We start from the raw sequence: 18,796 nt of genomic DNA on the forward strand, positions 1-18,796 counted from the left end.
ATTAGCCTGCATACTGCACCGTCACATGCGAGTCACGCTGCAACAATGATGCTGTGCCAAACCGGCTAATCAAAAGAGCCATGGATGCCAGATGGCAAGAGGAAGTTCTCAGGGCTCCCGTGTGCCGGTCATAGATTACTGAGCTGGCCGATCAACCTGGATCCTGCAAATCAACTCACACCAACTCTAATGAGATGTCTTCTCTCCATGAATAAATTTGGATGAATATGAGCCAGTCACACCAGATCCAGAATGTCCTCTATAATGCAAATCACATATACTGTCCACACGGCTTCTCTACAAGACGGAGATGTAGACTCCGGCACTTATTACTGATGGACGCACAAATCTCTGATAACCTGTAATAATGAAGGCGTTCAGCATGGTTTCCTCTTTACTTATGAGCTCATTCAGTGTCCTCGCAGGTAGGTAGAGAAGGTTTTGGTTCTTTCTGGTCCTAATCCATCATCTATGATGGGACCTGATCAGAAGGTGCCATGAATCTGGATTACAGGTATATATAATTTCCATTTTATCCAGGACACAATATAATTCCAGAACATATGAGGCACTAGGTTAATATCAGGAAGACCAGGGAGTGGGATCGCTTCTTTTCTTAGTGTACAGGAGAAGACATACAGTAGCAACTTTGTTCCACACAATTTGGAGCACAGCTCTGGGAATATTGAAAGGAATTGAGGGGACAAAAAAGGGGAAAACTGGTGGAAACAATTCAGTATAAAAGTTTTTAGAACAGCCAAAAAGGGTTACTCCTCAAGTAAGTTACAACTTCTTCCTATGCTTTGGCTTACGATAAAAATAAGAAAAGATGCTCCAGAATGGTTATCTGGTGGGAAATACAAGTATTTACTAAAATGAACTTGATATTAGAAAGGACGGGTCATATTTAAAGAGGGCAACCACTTCCCTGAAGCAAGACACATCTACAGCTGCTGAAATCCCTAGCAATTAGCTAATACTGTCAGGTAGGCTGCAGACAGTCACTAAGCCTCGCTGACAGATGCTCATTAATCCTATCACAATTTTACATTTATATTTTATAGAAAAATTAACACATAGAACTCTGAACTAGCAAAACAGGAAAAAGCAATAAATAGATATTTTATTATATATAGCATGCACAATCTATTCTGTACACATTTATCAGTGAACACAGCCTCTAAAATAACAGCCTGGTGGGAAATTGAGCAATGATATTGATTGTGCAGCACCTGCCTCGGGGTAATAATGCAAGCTAGAAATAACCAGCGCGGCCCTGACCAGAAGAGGCTTCCCATGAAAAATGCAAGAGCCGGGACCTGCCTGAGATGCTGCTTAATAGAATTTTTTTTTCAGCTCCCAGAAAATAAAATGTCTTGAATTAAGCAGAAGGATTTTTTGGGGGTGAGTTTTACTTTAATTAAATGCCCAAATGATTAATATAACAAATAAATAGGCTAAAGCTAAATTACATTTGGCAGAAAAGTCTTTACCTTTCCCAAATATCTTGAAGTTCCACGGTCACAATGAGATAAGATCACAACTAAAACAACCTGATGGGTATGATACAGAAGTACAGCACACCACCAGAAATCGTCCATCGGACTATTGATTTGTACACAGATTACTGGCGTAAAGACTCCTCATATGGGGTATCCGGATTTATAAAGGAGACTTATCCCATCCTTTTCTTTGGCAAGTTCTGTAATAGTGTCAGCTACAGAGGAGTCTTCATTTTCTTGCAAATGCTCAGGGCTTAGCTTGTCCAAGAGCAAATTCGAAGGGTAAGACCTAGTTTATGTTGGCATTATCCTACCATGGATCATAACATCCAATACCTCCATTAGGCTAGGTTTGTCATGACAGGACGGGGCGGTTCTGCTCCGTCCTGGTCAGGTCAGGGTTAAGTTTGTCTGCCTTTCTTTGGTTCTAGGGTGGCTATTTAATGCTGGTAGTTCCTGGGTCCAGTGTCAATGATAGTTCTGTTTACTTGGCTAGAGATTGCTGACCCAGGTTACTGTTCTGTAATCGCTGTTCCCCTACGTGTGCGAGTTTCGCTGTGTATGACCCGGTTTGTCCCTTTACTACTGTCTCTGTCTTCCTGCTTGGTACTGCTTTGTCCCTCCTGGTATTCTGACCCGTTGGCTCGGCCCTGCTTACTCGTCTGTTTTGCCCTTGGTTACCTTGTACTAGTCTGGCTTCTGACCCTTGGCTTTGCCTTGACTTCGATATTCAGTTTGCGCACCTTTCTCCGCACCACGGTCAGCTCTCCGCCCACTCACGGGTAGCTCCGCCCCGTGATCACATGACCGGCTTAGCTCCGCCCTGTGATCATGTGACCTGCCTAGCTCAGGCCCTGTGTGCTCTACACACCTGGGTCTTCTGTCTCCTTGTGTATCGGCTCGCATTCTTGGCTAGCGCCCCTGGCCTAAACCCCGGTGTCACTGTCCCCATGTCACTACAATGTTCACATGCAGTGGGGTTTTCATACAAATAAGCTGCATTTTACAGTATTGAGAAGAGCTATGAGATTTCGGAAATCTCATGCACATGCTTGTTTTGTTTTTTTTCCTGACCGAATTGGACAGCTGCAGAATATTTTTAAAATGGTCATCCCATCAATTCTTTCAGTTTTTTCAACCATAGAAAGTGCAAAAACGCTACAAGCATGTTTTTTGTGCATTTTTTGTTTCCTTTTTGGGGAAAACAAAAAAATCACTTTAAACATGTAGAGTAGACAAATCACACATATAATCTGCACAAAATAAAATGCAGCTAAAAAAAATTGCAAAATTAGTGTTTTGAAAGCATGGTCTTTACTGCCAAGAAAGCAGGTTTTGGCTATAGAAAAAAAAAGCACAGCAAAACCACTGCTTGTGAATCCAGCCTCATCGTTACTGTCCTCATAGATCATTACAATACCCAATGCCAGTAGAAGTATGACTAAAAGGCAGAAAGGACACAAGTCCGATAACGCTCGTATAATTGACATATGAAAATACCAATCTTCTGTTTACTAGCTAATAATATTAGGAATAAGCTCCAGTCAATGAATGAAGGCAAGGCTTTACATAAAGATGACAGGCGGTATATGAAAACTAATATCTCCATGAGCCTTGGACGCATGAATAAGAAAATCTAATAAATCTCTACAGTTGCCAACAAAAAGAATCCTAAAGATTAGTGGTATTGCTCCAAATGTCCACAGCCGGTCAAAAAGTTGAGTGAGGGTGCAATAAGTATTAACCAAAGTGAGCCTTTTTCTCGGCTTAAAGGTTGTAGCTCAAAACGAGAAAAATAGTAGAAAATGGTTATTAAAATGTTTTTTTCTAGGCAGAAAAAAAGATTATATATTTTATTTATTTATTTAGTGGGGGGTGTTGCTCACGGAAACCAGGCATGGCCGCAGACACAAGCTTTTATTTTAGCGCAATTAACGGCATACTGAAAAACCACAAAGCCGTGTGATGACGGACCAACACAAATTGCAGAGCGAGCGTCAGAATTTCACAGCATAACTGTTATTCAATCCATGGTTCAGGAAAGAGTTGACGAGGACATTACAGCAGTAAGCGAGAAAACCTTTTTTTATTATTTATTTTTTAATAGTTAAGAACTGTCATGTTCCCATGTAACTACTGTGGATGTGTTGCTACATTCATGCCGCTCTGTCCGCTTTACTTTACACTGCAGCTATGACTAATCAGACTTGGTAGGGGGCACAAAGCTTACTAGAAAGCCTCTCCATAAAGTGATGCTTTCCAACAAGTACACCAAAGACCAGAAATAATATGTACCAGGGAGAAAAAGATCATCAGGCAGCCGCCACACACGCCACAGGTCTCTGGCAATCCGTTTTTTTTTTTTCCCCTTTATAGAGAGATGTTGTCACAGAGTTAATTCACATTTTTTCCAGATGCTGATGTTTTTCTTCACATTAGAGAAAAATTAAAACCAGATCTGTATGCACAGTAGATCTATAAACTGTGGCCTAAAGTACAACACAGAAAATGTGTTCTCGGAGATGTCCAGACTATAAATGGAATTAGTATTGTTTACACGCTGAGCAAATGATGCAATTCCTAATGGAATTCAGTCTGCGTGGAGCTCCAGCCCTTCCATGTTACACTTTCAAATAAGCCATTAGGCCATTCTGCTCATTCATACGTACGCAGATACAAATAAACTGCTACTTGTACAAGGTATGAAGGAGTGAGCAGAGCAGAGGGGCGTGCAGGCAGCGTCTATGCTTAGTTTGCACTTTTTTCTTTTCACACTTTATTAGTCCTATGCATAAACGAGGAGACATTTACTACACATACCTGAGTGGGTATAGGAATCACACACTGAACTGTAGGCAAGAAGGGTACTTAACGAAGTTGTCCACAACTTGGACAAGTTCTTGCCGTACCCTTTGACTGGCCCCCATAAAATAATAAAGCCTATAATCACCTCCCATGCTGGTACCGTTCCCGCGGTGTCAAGAGTTGTCATCCCTGGGGCTCTCGTGCTGCTGTTGTTGTGACACCGGTGCCCGATCAGCGCTGGCGTTAGTGTTCACCTTCGGACAAATCAAACATGAGGAGGAAGTCAGAGATCAGCTGCAGCCCAGACTTCCTCTCATGTTCGATTTGTCCAAAGATGGGGACAGTGACGTCACTGCTGTGCTCTGCTTTACGGACGACCAGCGCTGCGCTGACACATTCAGTGCAGGGAAGCCGCCGGCGGGGGACGTGACAGACATCAGAAGGTGAGTATGTAGTGTTTTTTTTTTTACTTTTACAATGGTAACCAGGGTAAATATTGGGTTACTAAGCGCGGCCCTGCGCTTAGTAACCCGATATTTACCCTGGTTACAAGTGAACACATCGATGGATCGGTGTCACACACACCGATCCAGCGATGACAGCTGGTGATCAGCTACGAAATAAAGTTCTGGACTTCTAGCTCCGACCAACGATATCACAGCGGGATCCAGATCGCTGCTGCGTGTCAAACACAACGATATCGCTATCCAGGACGCTGCAACTTCACGGATCGCTGTCGTTCTCGCTGCAAAGTCGCTTAGTGTGAAGGTACCTTTAGCAACTGTTTGATTTTGTCTCCCTTTTCCCCCTCCTTATTTATGCCCCATTATGTAAAACAACCAACAACAAAAAAAATGAATGCTTGGCTACCATAATATCTGAAGTAATGTTCACCATTCACGTTACCTCTATGGATGAGGGACTGTCGGATACCCCCACATTCATTATTAAATCCGGTCATGAGAGCTTGGGATAGGGTTTATAACCACTAGACATTAGATTTCCAAGAAACACTACAAAACTTGGCACAGCCCTCCAACAAATAGGATTACAATGTGTGTATATTTTCATCATCAGCATAACAGGAATCCGCCACTAGGCTAATGATGCCCTGACAGCAGAAGGGACAAAGACTATGAATTGCGCCGAGTTACATTCCTTACTACTTTTCGGTAGTTTTCATACTTGTAGTTTGTGAGCCCTCGCGGGCAGGGTCCTCTCTCCTCCTGTACCAGTCGTGACTTGTATTGTTCAAGATTATTGTACTTGTTTTTTATTATGTATACCCCTCCTCACATGTAAAGCGCCATGGAATAAATGGCGTTATAATAATAAATAATAATATTACTGTTTGTTTCGTATAATGTGGCTCGCTCTGGATTGACAATTATTTTTCTCATACACGATAATACGAAAATGGCTGAAAATTAACCATCTTGTTTTTTTCTTCAGGATCCTCCCCTATAACATTCATATGCACTAATAGCTCATATTAGGCAGCACGGTGGCTCACTAGTTAGCACTGCAGGCTTGCATCGCTATCAATCCCACCAAGGACAACATCTGCAAGGAGTTTGTATGTTCTCTCCGTGTTTGCGTGGGTTTCCTCCAGGTTCTCCGGTTTCCTCCCATTCCAAAGACATACTGATAGGGAATCTAGATTGTGAGCCCCATTGGGGACAGCGATGATAATGTGTGCAAAACTGTAAAGGGCTGCGCTATATGTTAGCGCTATATAAAAATAAAAATTATTATTATATGTAGAAGTGGTGTCTTGAGAAAACCCCTCCAAGACTACAGCAAAAATCTGAAAGAAAATTGCAACCAGTCCTTTTTAAAAAGTTAAATTAGGATTACATTTTTCCAACATCCAACCTCTTTACCATAAGGAAGCTCAAAAGAAAAAAAAAAAAGACTAGCTCACCCATGACTACTCTAATAGCATACAACTCTTGTTATTTATTTCTTTTATGGACGATATAATCATAGAAACCTAATAGGCAAAGTGTCCAACAAACCAGAAGTAGACGACACCAATAGCCACATGAACCGAGAGTGGCAGCACACAGTCGCCCACTAGCAGACAGGAGAGGCCCCAGTGCAAGGATATATGGACCCTTTGCCATCCAAAAGCTCACCATTATGCACAGTCTCTACTGCATTGGAGGAGGATGTGTCCCTCTTACCCCTGGGGCCCCTGTGTGGCTGCACCAATGATATGACCTAGTAGCAGTATCTCGCTAGGAAACAAGCAAAATAAATTAAGCTTGTGCTTGGCAAGGAAAGAGCATTAACTTATGATTTATTGGTGCGTCTGAAATCCTCCCTAAGGCCAAGATCAAGTAAGCATAAAAAAAAAAAAAAAAAAAAAATCATCCGGTTTTCATCCATATTTTATTTTTCTGGTTTCTACATGTATGTCACCTTGTTATATAATAGGTGTAAAATCACCCCATTGGTCAAAACGAAGATTGCTGCACAATCATGAAAATGTTAAGCACACAAATATTTTTCAGGACACCAGATCGGGTCATATCAAGGTACAACCATAAACAATGGCCCAATCTGACCCGCAGATCCACACTGTTCACATGCAGGAAATCTTTGAATCAATGGTGAACACCCTAAACCTCAGCTTTCCCTAATCTTTACAGTTCTTATTAAATATTTGTGGATCTTCATCTCTTTATAACCGCTGGCATTCCGAACAATTAAATACAAAATATATTCCTCTGAATCTCCCTGGACTGGACTTACAATTGAGATTAATACCCATTTGATGTCAATTCAGTGATTTATCTCCGGTTAACCCACAGCCAGTCATTGTTAGTGAGAAGGCCGCTCAGTAATATCCATTATCAGTGACAATGACAAAAGGATGAAAGGACTAGGTGAGAGCATTCACTGAGGTTAACGTTCAATTTACTCCGCTATCGCTGGCCTGTCATTAGTTCCTTACTTTCCAGCCAAGCAGTAAGCGCATTGTCTGCTCCGGCTATTAGCAGGAGAAATTTAATTTTACCTAATAATCAGTCGTAGATAAATGTCTATAAAAGTTAGGAGCCAAGGCCAAAGTCTACGAGCGAACTGGTGCATTGTGAGATGATGTAAAAGCGAGTGCGAGTTGCATACGTACAATCTGCCGGCATGGGACAATATATATCGAATGGCCTGAGAACAGTTCACAGAGGCAAACGATAAATGAAATAACTGAACGTACAGTCAAGGTAAAGGATTCTGGATGAGCTGCCTATTACAAGGTTTTGTACAATATATACCTATACAGAATTAGTTACATTATTAAAGGGTGGTCTCTGCATAAACAACCCCTTTAGCATAGGAAGAATTTCCAGACCTGTAGGCTTCTTATTACCCCTAGAACAGTGCTGAGCTGAGGATCCTCCTAAAGGATATCCATAAGCCAAGAGATCTTCTCATAGGAGAACAGCACCAGGTCAAAAGTGGTCAGATCTTACTCATGTTTTATGCTTCCTGCTCTCCTGAGTTTCCCTTTTCTTCCCCAGTTATGGGCCTTTTTATTTAATGCTTCTTTTTATGGTCTTCAATAGTGTGGTGCTTACAGGATCCTCTTGGGCAGGTCTTTACATGGCTCTATTAATACCCTGTGAGCAATGCCCCTTGGAAAACACCGTAAAGGACCATATATTAAATGGCAGATTTAATTTTAAAAAAAAGGCAAAAACAGAACACTCAGGGGAGCAGCAGGAATAAATTGAAAACAAAATTTGGGCACTTTTTGTTATCTGGTAACAGTGTGGTTGACATTGATTGCCCAACCCTTGAATAAGTCATCAATATCAGATTACAGGCGATCAAACATGTAGCTCACCACACTGATCAGCTGTTTATAAGAACGGCTCAGCTGCCACTCAATTCTATAGAAGCTGAAGTGCATATTTTGGCAGCGGTCACTGCAGTGAAAGGAGTTGTGAGGTCCTGGTTAGGTTCATTGCTACACCTGACCACTGCTGGAGCTGAAAGAAACCTATTTGGTGGGGCTGAAGGGTGTTGGACCCCCACTAATCTGATAGTTAGTAAGCCCAGACAACCTCCTTCAACGAAACCTCGGGTTGGGTCAAATTATCAACTTTGAGAGGGTTATTCTCATGTTAGCAAGTTATCACCTATTCTGTGGACATTCAAGCACAGCTGTGAAGTCGGTAAGCCAAACCTCTGACTCCTAAATTTCCCTGACTCCGACTCCACAGCACTGGTCACTAGGGTTGAGCGACCTTGACTTTTTTAGGGTCGAGTCATGTTTCGCGAAACCCGACTTTTGGAAAAGTCGAGTCGGGCGAAATCGGCCGATTACTGCGCAAAGTCGAGGATCGGCCGGAACACGAAACCCTATGCACATCAATGGGGATTTTTTTTTTTCTTTTTTCCTCTCTCTCTCAGCACAGAAAATTTCGTGTTACACATTCCAAATCGCTACTGCGCACAAGCGATAAAATGATGATAGGCGTGCACGCCCCTAACCCCTATGTCATCACTCTGCCCGCGCTCCTTCATTGGCTGAAAATATGGCGCTAAACGCGTCATACGAAACGCGACTTTGGCGCCCAGATCGCGTACCGCATGGCCCACCCCACACAGGGATCGGGTCAGGTTTCATGAGACGCCGACTTTACCAAAAGTCGGCGACTTATGAAAATGAACGATCCGTTTCGCTCAACCCTACTGGTCACTACTGAGCATGTACATAAAGTGCAGCACGGATTCATCTCCACTATGACTCCACAGCACTGGTCACTACTGAGCATGTACATAAAGTGCAGCACAGATTAATCTCAACTAAAACCCCAGATCCTAAGATCAGGGATAGAACAGAAGTTTCATAACTTTCCCAAATTCTTATGAAAACATTTACAGCACATCCTGCATTGTACCACTGTACCCAGTATTGTATGTTTTAGGAGTCGAGGTTGGTCCATTTTATACTGACTCTATTCCAACTTCAGCTCCACAGCCCTTCATTCCAGCAGACAATTTTCTCAAATGAATGATCAAGATACAGTGCAAGACTACAGCATAGACTCTACTAATCTCCTCTCTTCTACAGGGTCAAATGCCTTCTTCTCCCCAATGGCTTCCTCCACTGCTGACCACATTTGTCTATAAATACGATATTCTATATGAGACAGTAGCAAGATGGAAAGCTAGTCGTTACTATGTCGGAGGATAATTGACAAACATTTTAAAAATTTAGATTAGATGGAAAAAAATATGTATATGTAATCTGAAGGATTTTTATGAACGCAGAGTTGAGGCTCTACACACTCACTTGTTACACATAAAAAACCCAAGCAGTCAGAACAGTAAAGAACGAAAAAACTATGGTTTTTACGACATTAGCTTCTATCTCGAATAAATGATGGTTGACACTGAACATGTTTAAATGTTTTATAAAAGCTCAACTACAACCATATGTGTGTATATATATATATATATATATATATATATATATATATATATATATATATATATATATATATATATATATATATATATATATATATATACACACATACATACATACATATATATACATACATACATACACACCACGCTTCGCTTGTTATTCTTTCTACTGGAGGCATTGCTTATAGAGGAAAATGATCTCTTTACAAATAAGAGTATGAAGGAGCCTGTTCTGTATGTGCATAAGTCCTTACACGGCTTGCACTGATAATATGAAGACATCACCATACCCTTTTCAGCTCTCAGGCTGTAGAAGGGCAGATAACTGAATAGTTTATTTGTGTCAGCTACTGCCGAGGGGCAGTTTGTGTTTAACTTTTAAAATTTACAGCACAAAACAAAATTCAATTTTTGGAACATTGCTGCATATCCCCCAACACAAATATAATTAATAAATAAATCCTAATACTCCACATGCAGCAACGTGGGAATCCAGACACAATTTCTGATAGCTAAACAAGTTCACTCAGGTGATACATTCCCAAACACACTGTATAAGTATTTGCACTATGTCCCACGTCTGTTATTATTAGGGTTGGAGTGTAAACAGGCAGACTGTGTGTTCACTACAATAATAACTTGTGCTGAAAGAGGGAAAAGAGGAAAGAAAAAATCTTATCTGACATGTTCTACTGATAAGAAAGTGATGTAATAAATGTATGGCAAGTGATATTTAAAGAGGTCAGCAGTGACTCGAGGAAGCCCGCACTGCTGCTCCCCTGTAAATAAAGAAGTAGCTGAGACCCTATTTTTTTTTTTAATTCTTTTTATTAAACTGGACAGCTTCTTTAATTCCTTCCACTATTGTTAATTTAACTGTATGGCTGATGGTTTCACTTGCGAATTACTGGGATAGGTCCTACAAACCTTAGTCTGGAGGTGCATTCTGTAAAAAGGGAAGAGATGATGTAGATAAGGGCCATTCTCCAATAGGACATACAAGATGTGGGATCCCCCATTTCAAAACTTTTATTGCTGCTCTAGAGGTAAGGTGGTTGGTAGCAGCCATATTGAGCCACAGAGTGAATAGAGGTGGCCACACAAGTGTACAGCTATGTCCACTTACCTCTACAGGATGCCACAAGCCCTTAGATTAAGCCATCAATAACAGATTATCGAGTATCCAACAACCCAGCCGTTATCAGCTCAGTACACAGCTTAGTGTTCAATATCATAGTATATACTAGTGATATTTAGTGATGATTTACATCTGTTAGCCAGCATAAGTACATGTGGGGATTCCCTAGCAACCCCCACATGTACTTATGCAGGCTAACAGATGTAAATCATTCAGCTGCGCAAGAAATACTAAATCTCTGAGCACTAGAAAATACTCGGAGAACTCCCGAGCGTGCTCGAGAAATCTCAAATAACGAGTATATTCGCTCATCACTAGTCAACACCTGACAGTGATATTTATATTGTCATAAAAGACCAAAAAAATAGAATTCTGAAAAACTGTGATAAAGTGAGAAAAAAATCTAAATTGAAAAATGACCATGGGCAAGCTCTCAGCAAGCCTCAACACTCAGCAGCTGTCAGTACATGCTGGAAGTTGCATTTTCAAAACACTTGGAGAACCATAGGTTAAAGACCATTGAACTAGTACAACAGACAAGATATTGATAATTGTGTGATCAAAACTTTTGCCTCACTAAACTTATAGTTGTAGCAATTTTCTAAATTTAATTTAAGGTGTAATTTAATTTTATTAGAGACTGACCAGAAAAAAAAAAAAAGATTTAAAAAAAAAAAAAAAAAATCATATTAATTTTTAAACTATATTATTATAAGTAATCAGTAAGTTTGGAAAATTTGACTGTGGCTTAATCTTTTTCTGTGCATGTATTGAAGAAGAAAATAAAATGCCACGTTTGTTACACATTCACTTTTGAGTTGACTGGCTATTAAGATGTCGATGGCAAATTGATTCTGGTCAAGGAAAATAGAAATTAATTCTTCCCTTCGTGTTGTACAAGGTGGCAGATTGTTGCAAATAATAAAAAAAAAAACAATAAATAAATAGTATATAAGGATTTTAGAAGATCATCGTAGAAAACACATTTACAGAAACACAGTATCAAGTTGCTGGATATTTATATTTTCTGTAAACACGACAAACAAGGTGTAAACACAGGAAACAAAAGTAGACATAAAACTTTCCCTTATTCACACTGTAACCCTGAAGATAATACCGTACATTCTATTACATGCATTCAAGAACTTTTTAGCAATGAAAATCCTCTTTTTGCAACAAGAAGTACTCGACCTTGCAAGCAGACTATACACAAAGCATATAAAGCTTCCTTTATTACGAGGACACCGATGCAGGCGTTCAGTAGACATGAACTGCACATATTAAGAAATAAATATAAAATAATGATCTCATCGCCACAGAATTCACAAACTAAAAAAAAACTTTGCCGGAGTCAGGAGATAAAGCATGCAAGGTGTGAATTACTGCTGCACCATCTCCTTTATCAATGATTCTCCTTGCACATCAAAAGCAGTTTCAAAGCCCAAACATCTCCTTTACTGCTGAACTAAGAGGCCATTAGATTGCTAATTTCTTGTGGAAACAAAGCAATTACAAAACAGGAATGGTTACCTACCTGCAGTTTGGAGGAGGATCAAGGGTTATTTCTGCTAACTCCTTCTGAATTCTGGAAGTGAAATGAGAAGGTTTCAGACACTCTGCAGAAATGAATCAGGGAATACACTGCCCTCTACCATCATGTTGTTAAATGCAACATTGGCTTTGCCTTCAGTAACGCTAACATGGCTGCTTCCTCTTTGTTCTCAGAGGCATAACCCAAATCCTAGAACACAGGAACTTAGAGGCTCAATTCCAGGGGCAACCAGGCAGAAATGCCGCATGTAGACCCTGGAGGAAGCAAGAAGAGCCCACCACGTCCTTGAAAAAGTGAAAATGTTTTGGTGCCAGACACTTTTTACAGGGGAGAATTCCCTTTCTAGCTAATATGCAAATGAGGCAGAAAAGGGAGGGGTGAACCCCAGCGTTTTTTGTTTTTTTTTACAATGACTTTAAACCAATGCTGTGACTGAGGCTCCATGTACATGATCATTTTACACATCATTCAGCCATAAACATGAAGAACAAGAAAAACTTCCAACTCCAACAGATCTGCAGCCACACATCTGATCAAAAAGTTCCCCAACTATTGACAGCGACTGATAAGATCTCATTGGAGTACAAACAGTAAAAAATAATGCAACATATCTCTGTACATTAATTAACGAGAATCTATAACTTTCTAATAACACGGGAGAAAAAAAAAAATCCAATTTATAATTCAGTCTATAATTGGTGATTTTAGAAGAAAACAGATGTATGCACAATTTGCTTTTTGGACATGATCGACACATCCCTAGAGATACATTCTCATCCTAGGAGCTAAATTTTAATTCTGTTGATAAACTACATGACATCTATTTAAGAATTTTTTTTAAAGGGTATCCGGAAAGAAAGATGAAAGCTAAAAACTGATAAATTACTATGGTCAACTATACTACTTTTCTACTGCACCCATATTAATAAGACTCCCCAATATTGCCTCTATCGGGATAAATGTAATTATTATTTTAGCAAGTCTCGCCATATATTAGCTGCATAGACCCCTGTTGAATACATCATGGTCAGAAAATGCAGAGGTGACTGAACTAAAACTCAAAATGATGCACAATAATCACACCTGGTTTACACGTACAGCCTGCAAAAATGGATTAATGCATTCACACTGATGTGCAGACGATAATGAGTCTGTACTCAAAGCATTAAAGACACAAAAACATAATGTAATAGACGCTTTTGTGAAAGCCTAACCTCAAAGGAGGTCTTCCTGATTAAGCAGCATGCACAAGGCATCTCGAGCCCATACATCTTCAATATGAAGGAGAATAGATTAAACTATGGCATGTGGATTTCCAAAATTAATTAAGTCATATCATGTTCCAGTTGTGGCATTATTCCCAAACTAAGACAGTATAAGAAAATTCCACATCGCCAAATTTTACAGTAAGATCAAGAAGTGACCCTTATAAGATCAGCCCGCACAGATAAACTTATGGATTTTGCCACCAGTGTAGAATTTCTGTCCTAAAAACCAAGTGCTTATATTTGCCGCCAGCACTACAATGGACAATTCAGACTACAGTCATAGAAGAAAAAGCACAAGACAATAATGGGCAATTAATTATTTTCATTATATTGTTATCTGTGTCATTTTCAGAATTTCCTAGAGAGACATGAATGACTTTCTCATCGGCTAATGTTACATTCAGGACTCAAATGTAAAATAATCATCTACACATCAGAAGGTCCCTGGCATAAGTGAGGATTCCAACCTGGGTAGAAAAAACCCCAAACTTTCCCATGGGTCATCCACCTCATAATCTGCCAATAAGGCAAGTGACAGTGTGCAAACAAGAGCCCCATAGTGAAGTATTGCTTACTTATCACAATCAATAACCCCAGAACAATCAATAGGAAGAGGGAGGGTTTCTAGTAGATAAATCCTACATGGATTTAGCCTGTAAATAGACTTTCAGTGGATGTCTATCCACATCCACAAGAGGTAATAACACATCAGCAGAAATATGACAAATAAAACCTTCCCACTAACAACCCTCCGATACAATATGGAGTCTGAGTCAGAAACGGATTTTGTAGAATAGTTCTGGAATCAAGAATGAAGAAGACAATCTGGTAAATCTCAAGTGTGATACAACTTACAACTACAGTCATTCTGAAGGTGGAATATTAAAGTGGATGTCCACTTAAAAAAAGTGTTTTTTTTTTTCCCCCAGAAACAGTTCCACTCTTGTCCATGTGCTCATCCCTATTCAAGTTCAATACCAGATAGAGACTAAGGAAAAAAAGAGTGGCGCTGTTTCTGTGGGGGAAAAAAAGATGTATTGCTTTAATGCAAGACAACCCCTTTAATTGTAGATCTAAAGCCCAAAGGGTCTAGGGTATCGCACACATTGTGCAACAAGGTTAGAGGGTCCCAGAAGTTAAAAGCTTAATATACAATGTTCATTATTAAATAAGCTCCATAATTGGGGGCCATAGATGGAAAAAGTGGGTATCAATTCAAATATCTAAACCCATTATTAAAAGGGGTTGTCCAGGACTTTTAACACTGATAGCCTATCTTTAGAATAGGTCATCAATGTCTGGTTGGTGGGGGGGGGGCATCCCGCCATCCAGCTGTTCCCGATGTCCAAAACTGCTCAGTTATGGAGCTGCACGGCTCCATCGACTGTATAGTGGCCACTGCCGGGAACTGCACATCTGCCTCTATTCAAATCAATAGGGGGTGGATATGCAGTATCTAGCCACTATACAGTGTATATATATATATATATATATACACACACACACACACACTATACAGTGGAGCAGTTGCTTCTGCCAGGGAGAGAAACAGCTGATCGGCGGGATGCTGGGTGTCACAGTTATTTAGTAGAATATCTTACTCTTATATAGCTACTAATATAACAAGCCATTCGGACGTTTAGGAAAGTTGGGTGACAATCCCATTAACACCTTTAATGCAAATTAAAGAGATACAAAATCTCATTGATAACCAAATAGATCAAATCCCATTACGACTGGCATAGTTTATAGGATGCATTTTTTTAGAAATCGGGACTCCTACCCCAATTCCCCGTGACTGTTTAATATGGTAATATTATTTACTGTAGGCCAATGCCATGATTTTACCTTTTTGCACTAGTAGACAGCTTTGCAGTGGTTTTACTGGATAATTTGGTATTTTTCTTCTGTTGGACAGCGGAAGGTTTCCTCTCCTCTTGCTCCTCGGGTTCAGGGGCCGGGGGATCCCTTTGATCAGCATCTGAACTTCCACTGCTGGTACTAGGACTCTCATCATCTGACCTCTGCCGATCACTGGACATCTTGGGAGATTGACTTATTCCTTATCGATATCCTGTGGATATAAAATTTGCATTATTTTAGATGAAAATGGCAGCGATGAAGAAAACATGTAAGAGTCCATTTTAAAAAGTAACAAAAAAAAAAGTTTGAGAACTCTTGGAAATTCCAAACGGAACTAGTGAGAAAAGTTTCTTGTAACTTTCCAAGATTGTGATATCAAACCCTTGATCCTGGTGACACAGAATACTCTGGGCATAAGTACAGAGGAAAAATCCTGGGCTAAAATTACCCACTCCTCTAAATATCAATATTTATCTTTTTTTGGGGGGAATGGTTATTTAGTATATGCACAAGGACGAGACAACTGGCCACTATGTGGCAAATTCTGGCTCACAGGCTGGCAATGGGGCCTTAAGGCTACAAGGGGCCGAAGATTTAAGGCCGTGTTCACACACGTGATTTATGACCTGGGGAATTACGGGACACATTCATGGGCTTTTAGGTTTCCTTTAAATCCGACTGCAGAATTTTTTTCTTTTTTGTCCATCCTCAAAAGATGGATGTCGTTTATTTTTTTAACATTAAGGTCTATGGGAAACTGGTCATAACTAGTGTTGAGCATTCCGATGCTGCAAGTATCGGGTATCGGCCGATACTTGCTGTATCGGAATTCCGATACCGGGATTCCGATACTCTTGTGGTATCGGGTATCGGGTATCGGAACAACATTTTATTTTAATTCTCTCTTTTACACATTTTAACATTGTTAAAATGTGTAAAAGAGAGAATTAAAATAAAAAATATCGCTATACTCACCTGTCCGACGCAGCCGGGACCTCAGCGCAGGAACCGGCAGCGTTGTTTGTTTAAAATTCCCGCTTTTACATGGTTACGCGAACTCCCGGCTTGTGATTGGTCAGGGCGCCCATGTTGCCGGGCCGCGGACCAATCACAGCAAGCCGTGACGAAAATACGTCACGGCTTGCTGTGATTGGTCCGCGTCCCGGCAACATGGCCGCCATTAACCAATCACAAGCCGTGACGTCACGGGAGGCTGGACTTGCGCGCTTTTGAAAAAGCGCGCGTGTCCAGCCTCCAGTGACGTCCCGGCTTATGATTGGTTGCGCCGCGATCAACCAATCACAAGCCGGGAGGCTGGACACGCGCGCAATTTTAAAATGCGCGCTTGTCCTGCCTCCCGTGACGTCACGGCTTGTGATTGGTTAATGGCGGCCATGTTGCCGGGCCGCGGACCAATCACAGCAAGCCGTGACGTATTTTCGTCACGGCTTGCTGTGATTGGTCCGCGTCCCGGCAACATGGCGCCGTGACCAATCATAAGCCGGGACGTCACTGGAGGCTGGACACGCGCGCTTTTTCAAAAGCGCGCAAGTCCAGCCTCCCGTGACGTCACGGCTTGTGATTGGTTAATGGCGGCCATGTTGCCGGGACGCGGACCAATCACAGCAAGCCGTGACGTATTTTCGTCACGGCTTGCTGTGATTGGTCCGCGGCCCGGCAACATGGGCGCCCTGACCAATCACAAGCCGGGAGTTCGCGTAACCATGTAAAAGCGGGAATTTTAAACAAACAACGCTGCCGGTTCCTGCGCTGAGGTCCCGGCTGCGTCGGAGAGGTAAAGTATAGCGATATTTTTTATTTTAATTCTTTCTTTTACACATTTATATGGTTCCCAGGGCCTGAAGGAGAGTTTCCTCTCCTTCAGACCCTGGGAACCATCAGGAATACCGTCCGATACTTGAGTCCCATTGACTTGTATTGGTATCGGGTATCGGTATCGGATTGGATCCGATACTTTGCCGGTATCGGCCGATACTTTCCGATACCGATACTTTCAAGTATCGGACGGTATCGCTCAACAATGACTCATAACAGCCGTTCATGCCCCGACCACATCGCCAGAAAAAAAAAAAAACAAAGCTTCCAAAACCGGAGACTTTGGTATCTTTTTTTTCTTTGTTTTTTACACGTCCATTTCTCTTTTTTCTACTGGATCCATTTAAAAACCGATCACAATCGGATGTGTGAACAGCGCTGAAACCCGCCAGACAAATACTGGGGATTTATACAGAGAAAAAAAAAAAATAGATAAATAACAAAAAAATAAATAAATAAACACACAACAATCACATGTGCTGCGAAAATACTAATGGCAGTGTAAAGTATGGGGGAACTCCAGGCTCCATGAAGAACTTCTGACATGTGTGTAAATAAGACAAGTCTCAGATGTAAATATTTACACAGCGGAGGAATGTGGGATGGCGGTGTAACCCCTTCCCGGCCGTGGATGAGGGGGACAGTGGGGACCCACGGAGCAGAGATAACCGGAGTGGGAGCCACAATGAGGCGTCTGTCCGTGGGGGGAGCGCGGATCACACAGTCCCACCAGGGATTCCCCCCCGTGTGAGGAGCAGAGTGGGGGCGCTCACCGAGGACAGGGGGCGCTGTAAGGACAGACCTGGGGGGAACCATTATGACTGGCCGGGAGGGGGGTGTCAGCAGGTCCGGCGGGCGGGGGCGCTGAGAGGGGCACTCCGCGGTGTCTGTACCAAGTGATGCGTGAAGTCAGTCCCGGCCCCCCCTCGTCGCCTTCTCCGGGGCTGAAAACAAGAACAAAGCTCCGGCTCTGCCCGGATCCCTCCCCCGCTCCTCGTTTACCTCAGCAGCTCTGCCCTTCCCTGCTCTCACGCCCGCTGGATGCCGTGCCGGGGAAGGGGGGGAATCCTGGAGACACCGAGCCCGGGGGGGGAAAACGAGCAGGCTCCGGCCGGCTGCCGAACATTGAGAGTCGGAAGAAAGAAGAAGGAGGAGGCGGAGGGGGAGGAGGGAATGGGGAGCCGCCTGTACTGCGCCTCTACGGGCTGCTGGTGGCGCTGGCGAGTCGGTGGTGGGCGGAGACATGGGCGGGGGGAAGGCGCGGGCGGATCATAGGGGCGGGCCTAAGACTGATGTGAGAAGAGCGAGAGGAATCAAGGGAAACAAGCCACGCCCACTCACAGGCTCCGCCCCTCCTGCTTTCTCCCGGTGACTAAAGCTCCGCCCATTG

At 42.0% G+C, this 18,796-nt stretch overlaps 1 protein-coding gene across 1 annotated transcript in view; it reads right to left on the reverse strand.

Moving 5' to 3' along the window:
• The window catches only part of UBE2E3 (ubiquitin conjugating enzyme E2 E3), a 60,925-nt gene extending 42,264 nt beyond the window's left edge, over nucleotides 1–18,661 (reverse strand). Inside the window, exons 1-3 of the mRNA XM_077272597.1 lie at nucleotides 18,409–18,661; nucleotides 15,556–15,781; nucleotides 12,422–12,472 (exon numbers count right to left, since the gene is read on the reverse strand). Of these exons, the coding sequence (XP_077128712.1) occupies nucleotides 12,422–12,472; nucleotides 15,556–15,749 (245 nt within the window). The 5' untranslated portion in view covers nucleotides 15,750–15,781; nucleotides 18,409–18,661. The remainder of the gene's footprint in view (nucleotides 1–12,421; nucleotides 12,473–15,555; nucleotides 15,782–18,408) is intronic.
• Between the last annotated feature and the right edge of the window lie 135 nt (nucleotides 18,662–18,796).

Source organism: Ranitomeya variabilis, chromosome 7, assembly GCF_051348905.1.
Source record: "Ranitomeya variabilis isolate aRanVar5 chromosome 7, aRanVar5.hap1, whole genome shotgun sequence".
NCBI lineage: Eukaryota > Metazoa > Chordata > Amphibia > Anura > Dendrobatidae > Ranitomeya > Ranitomeya variabilis.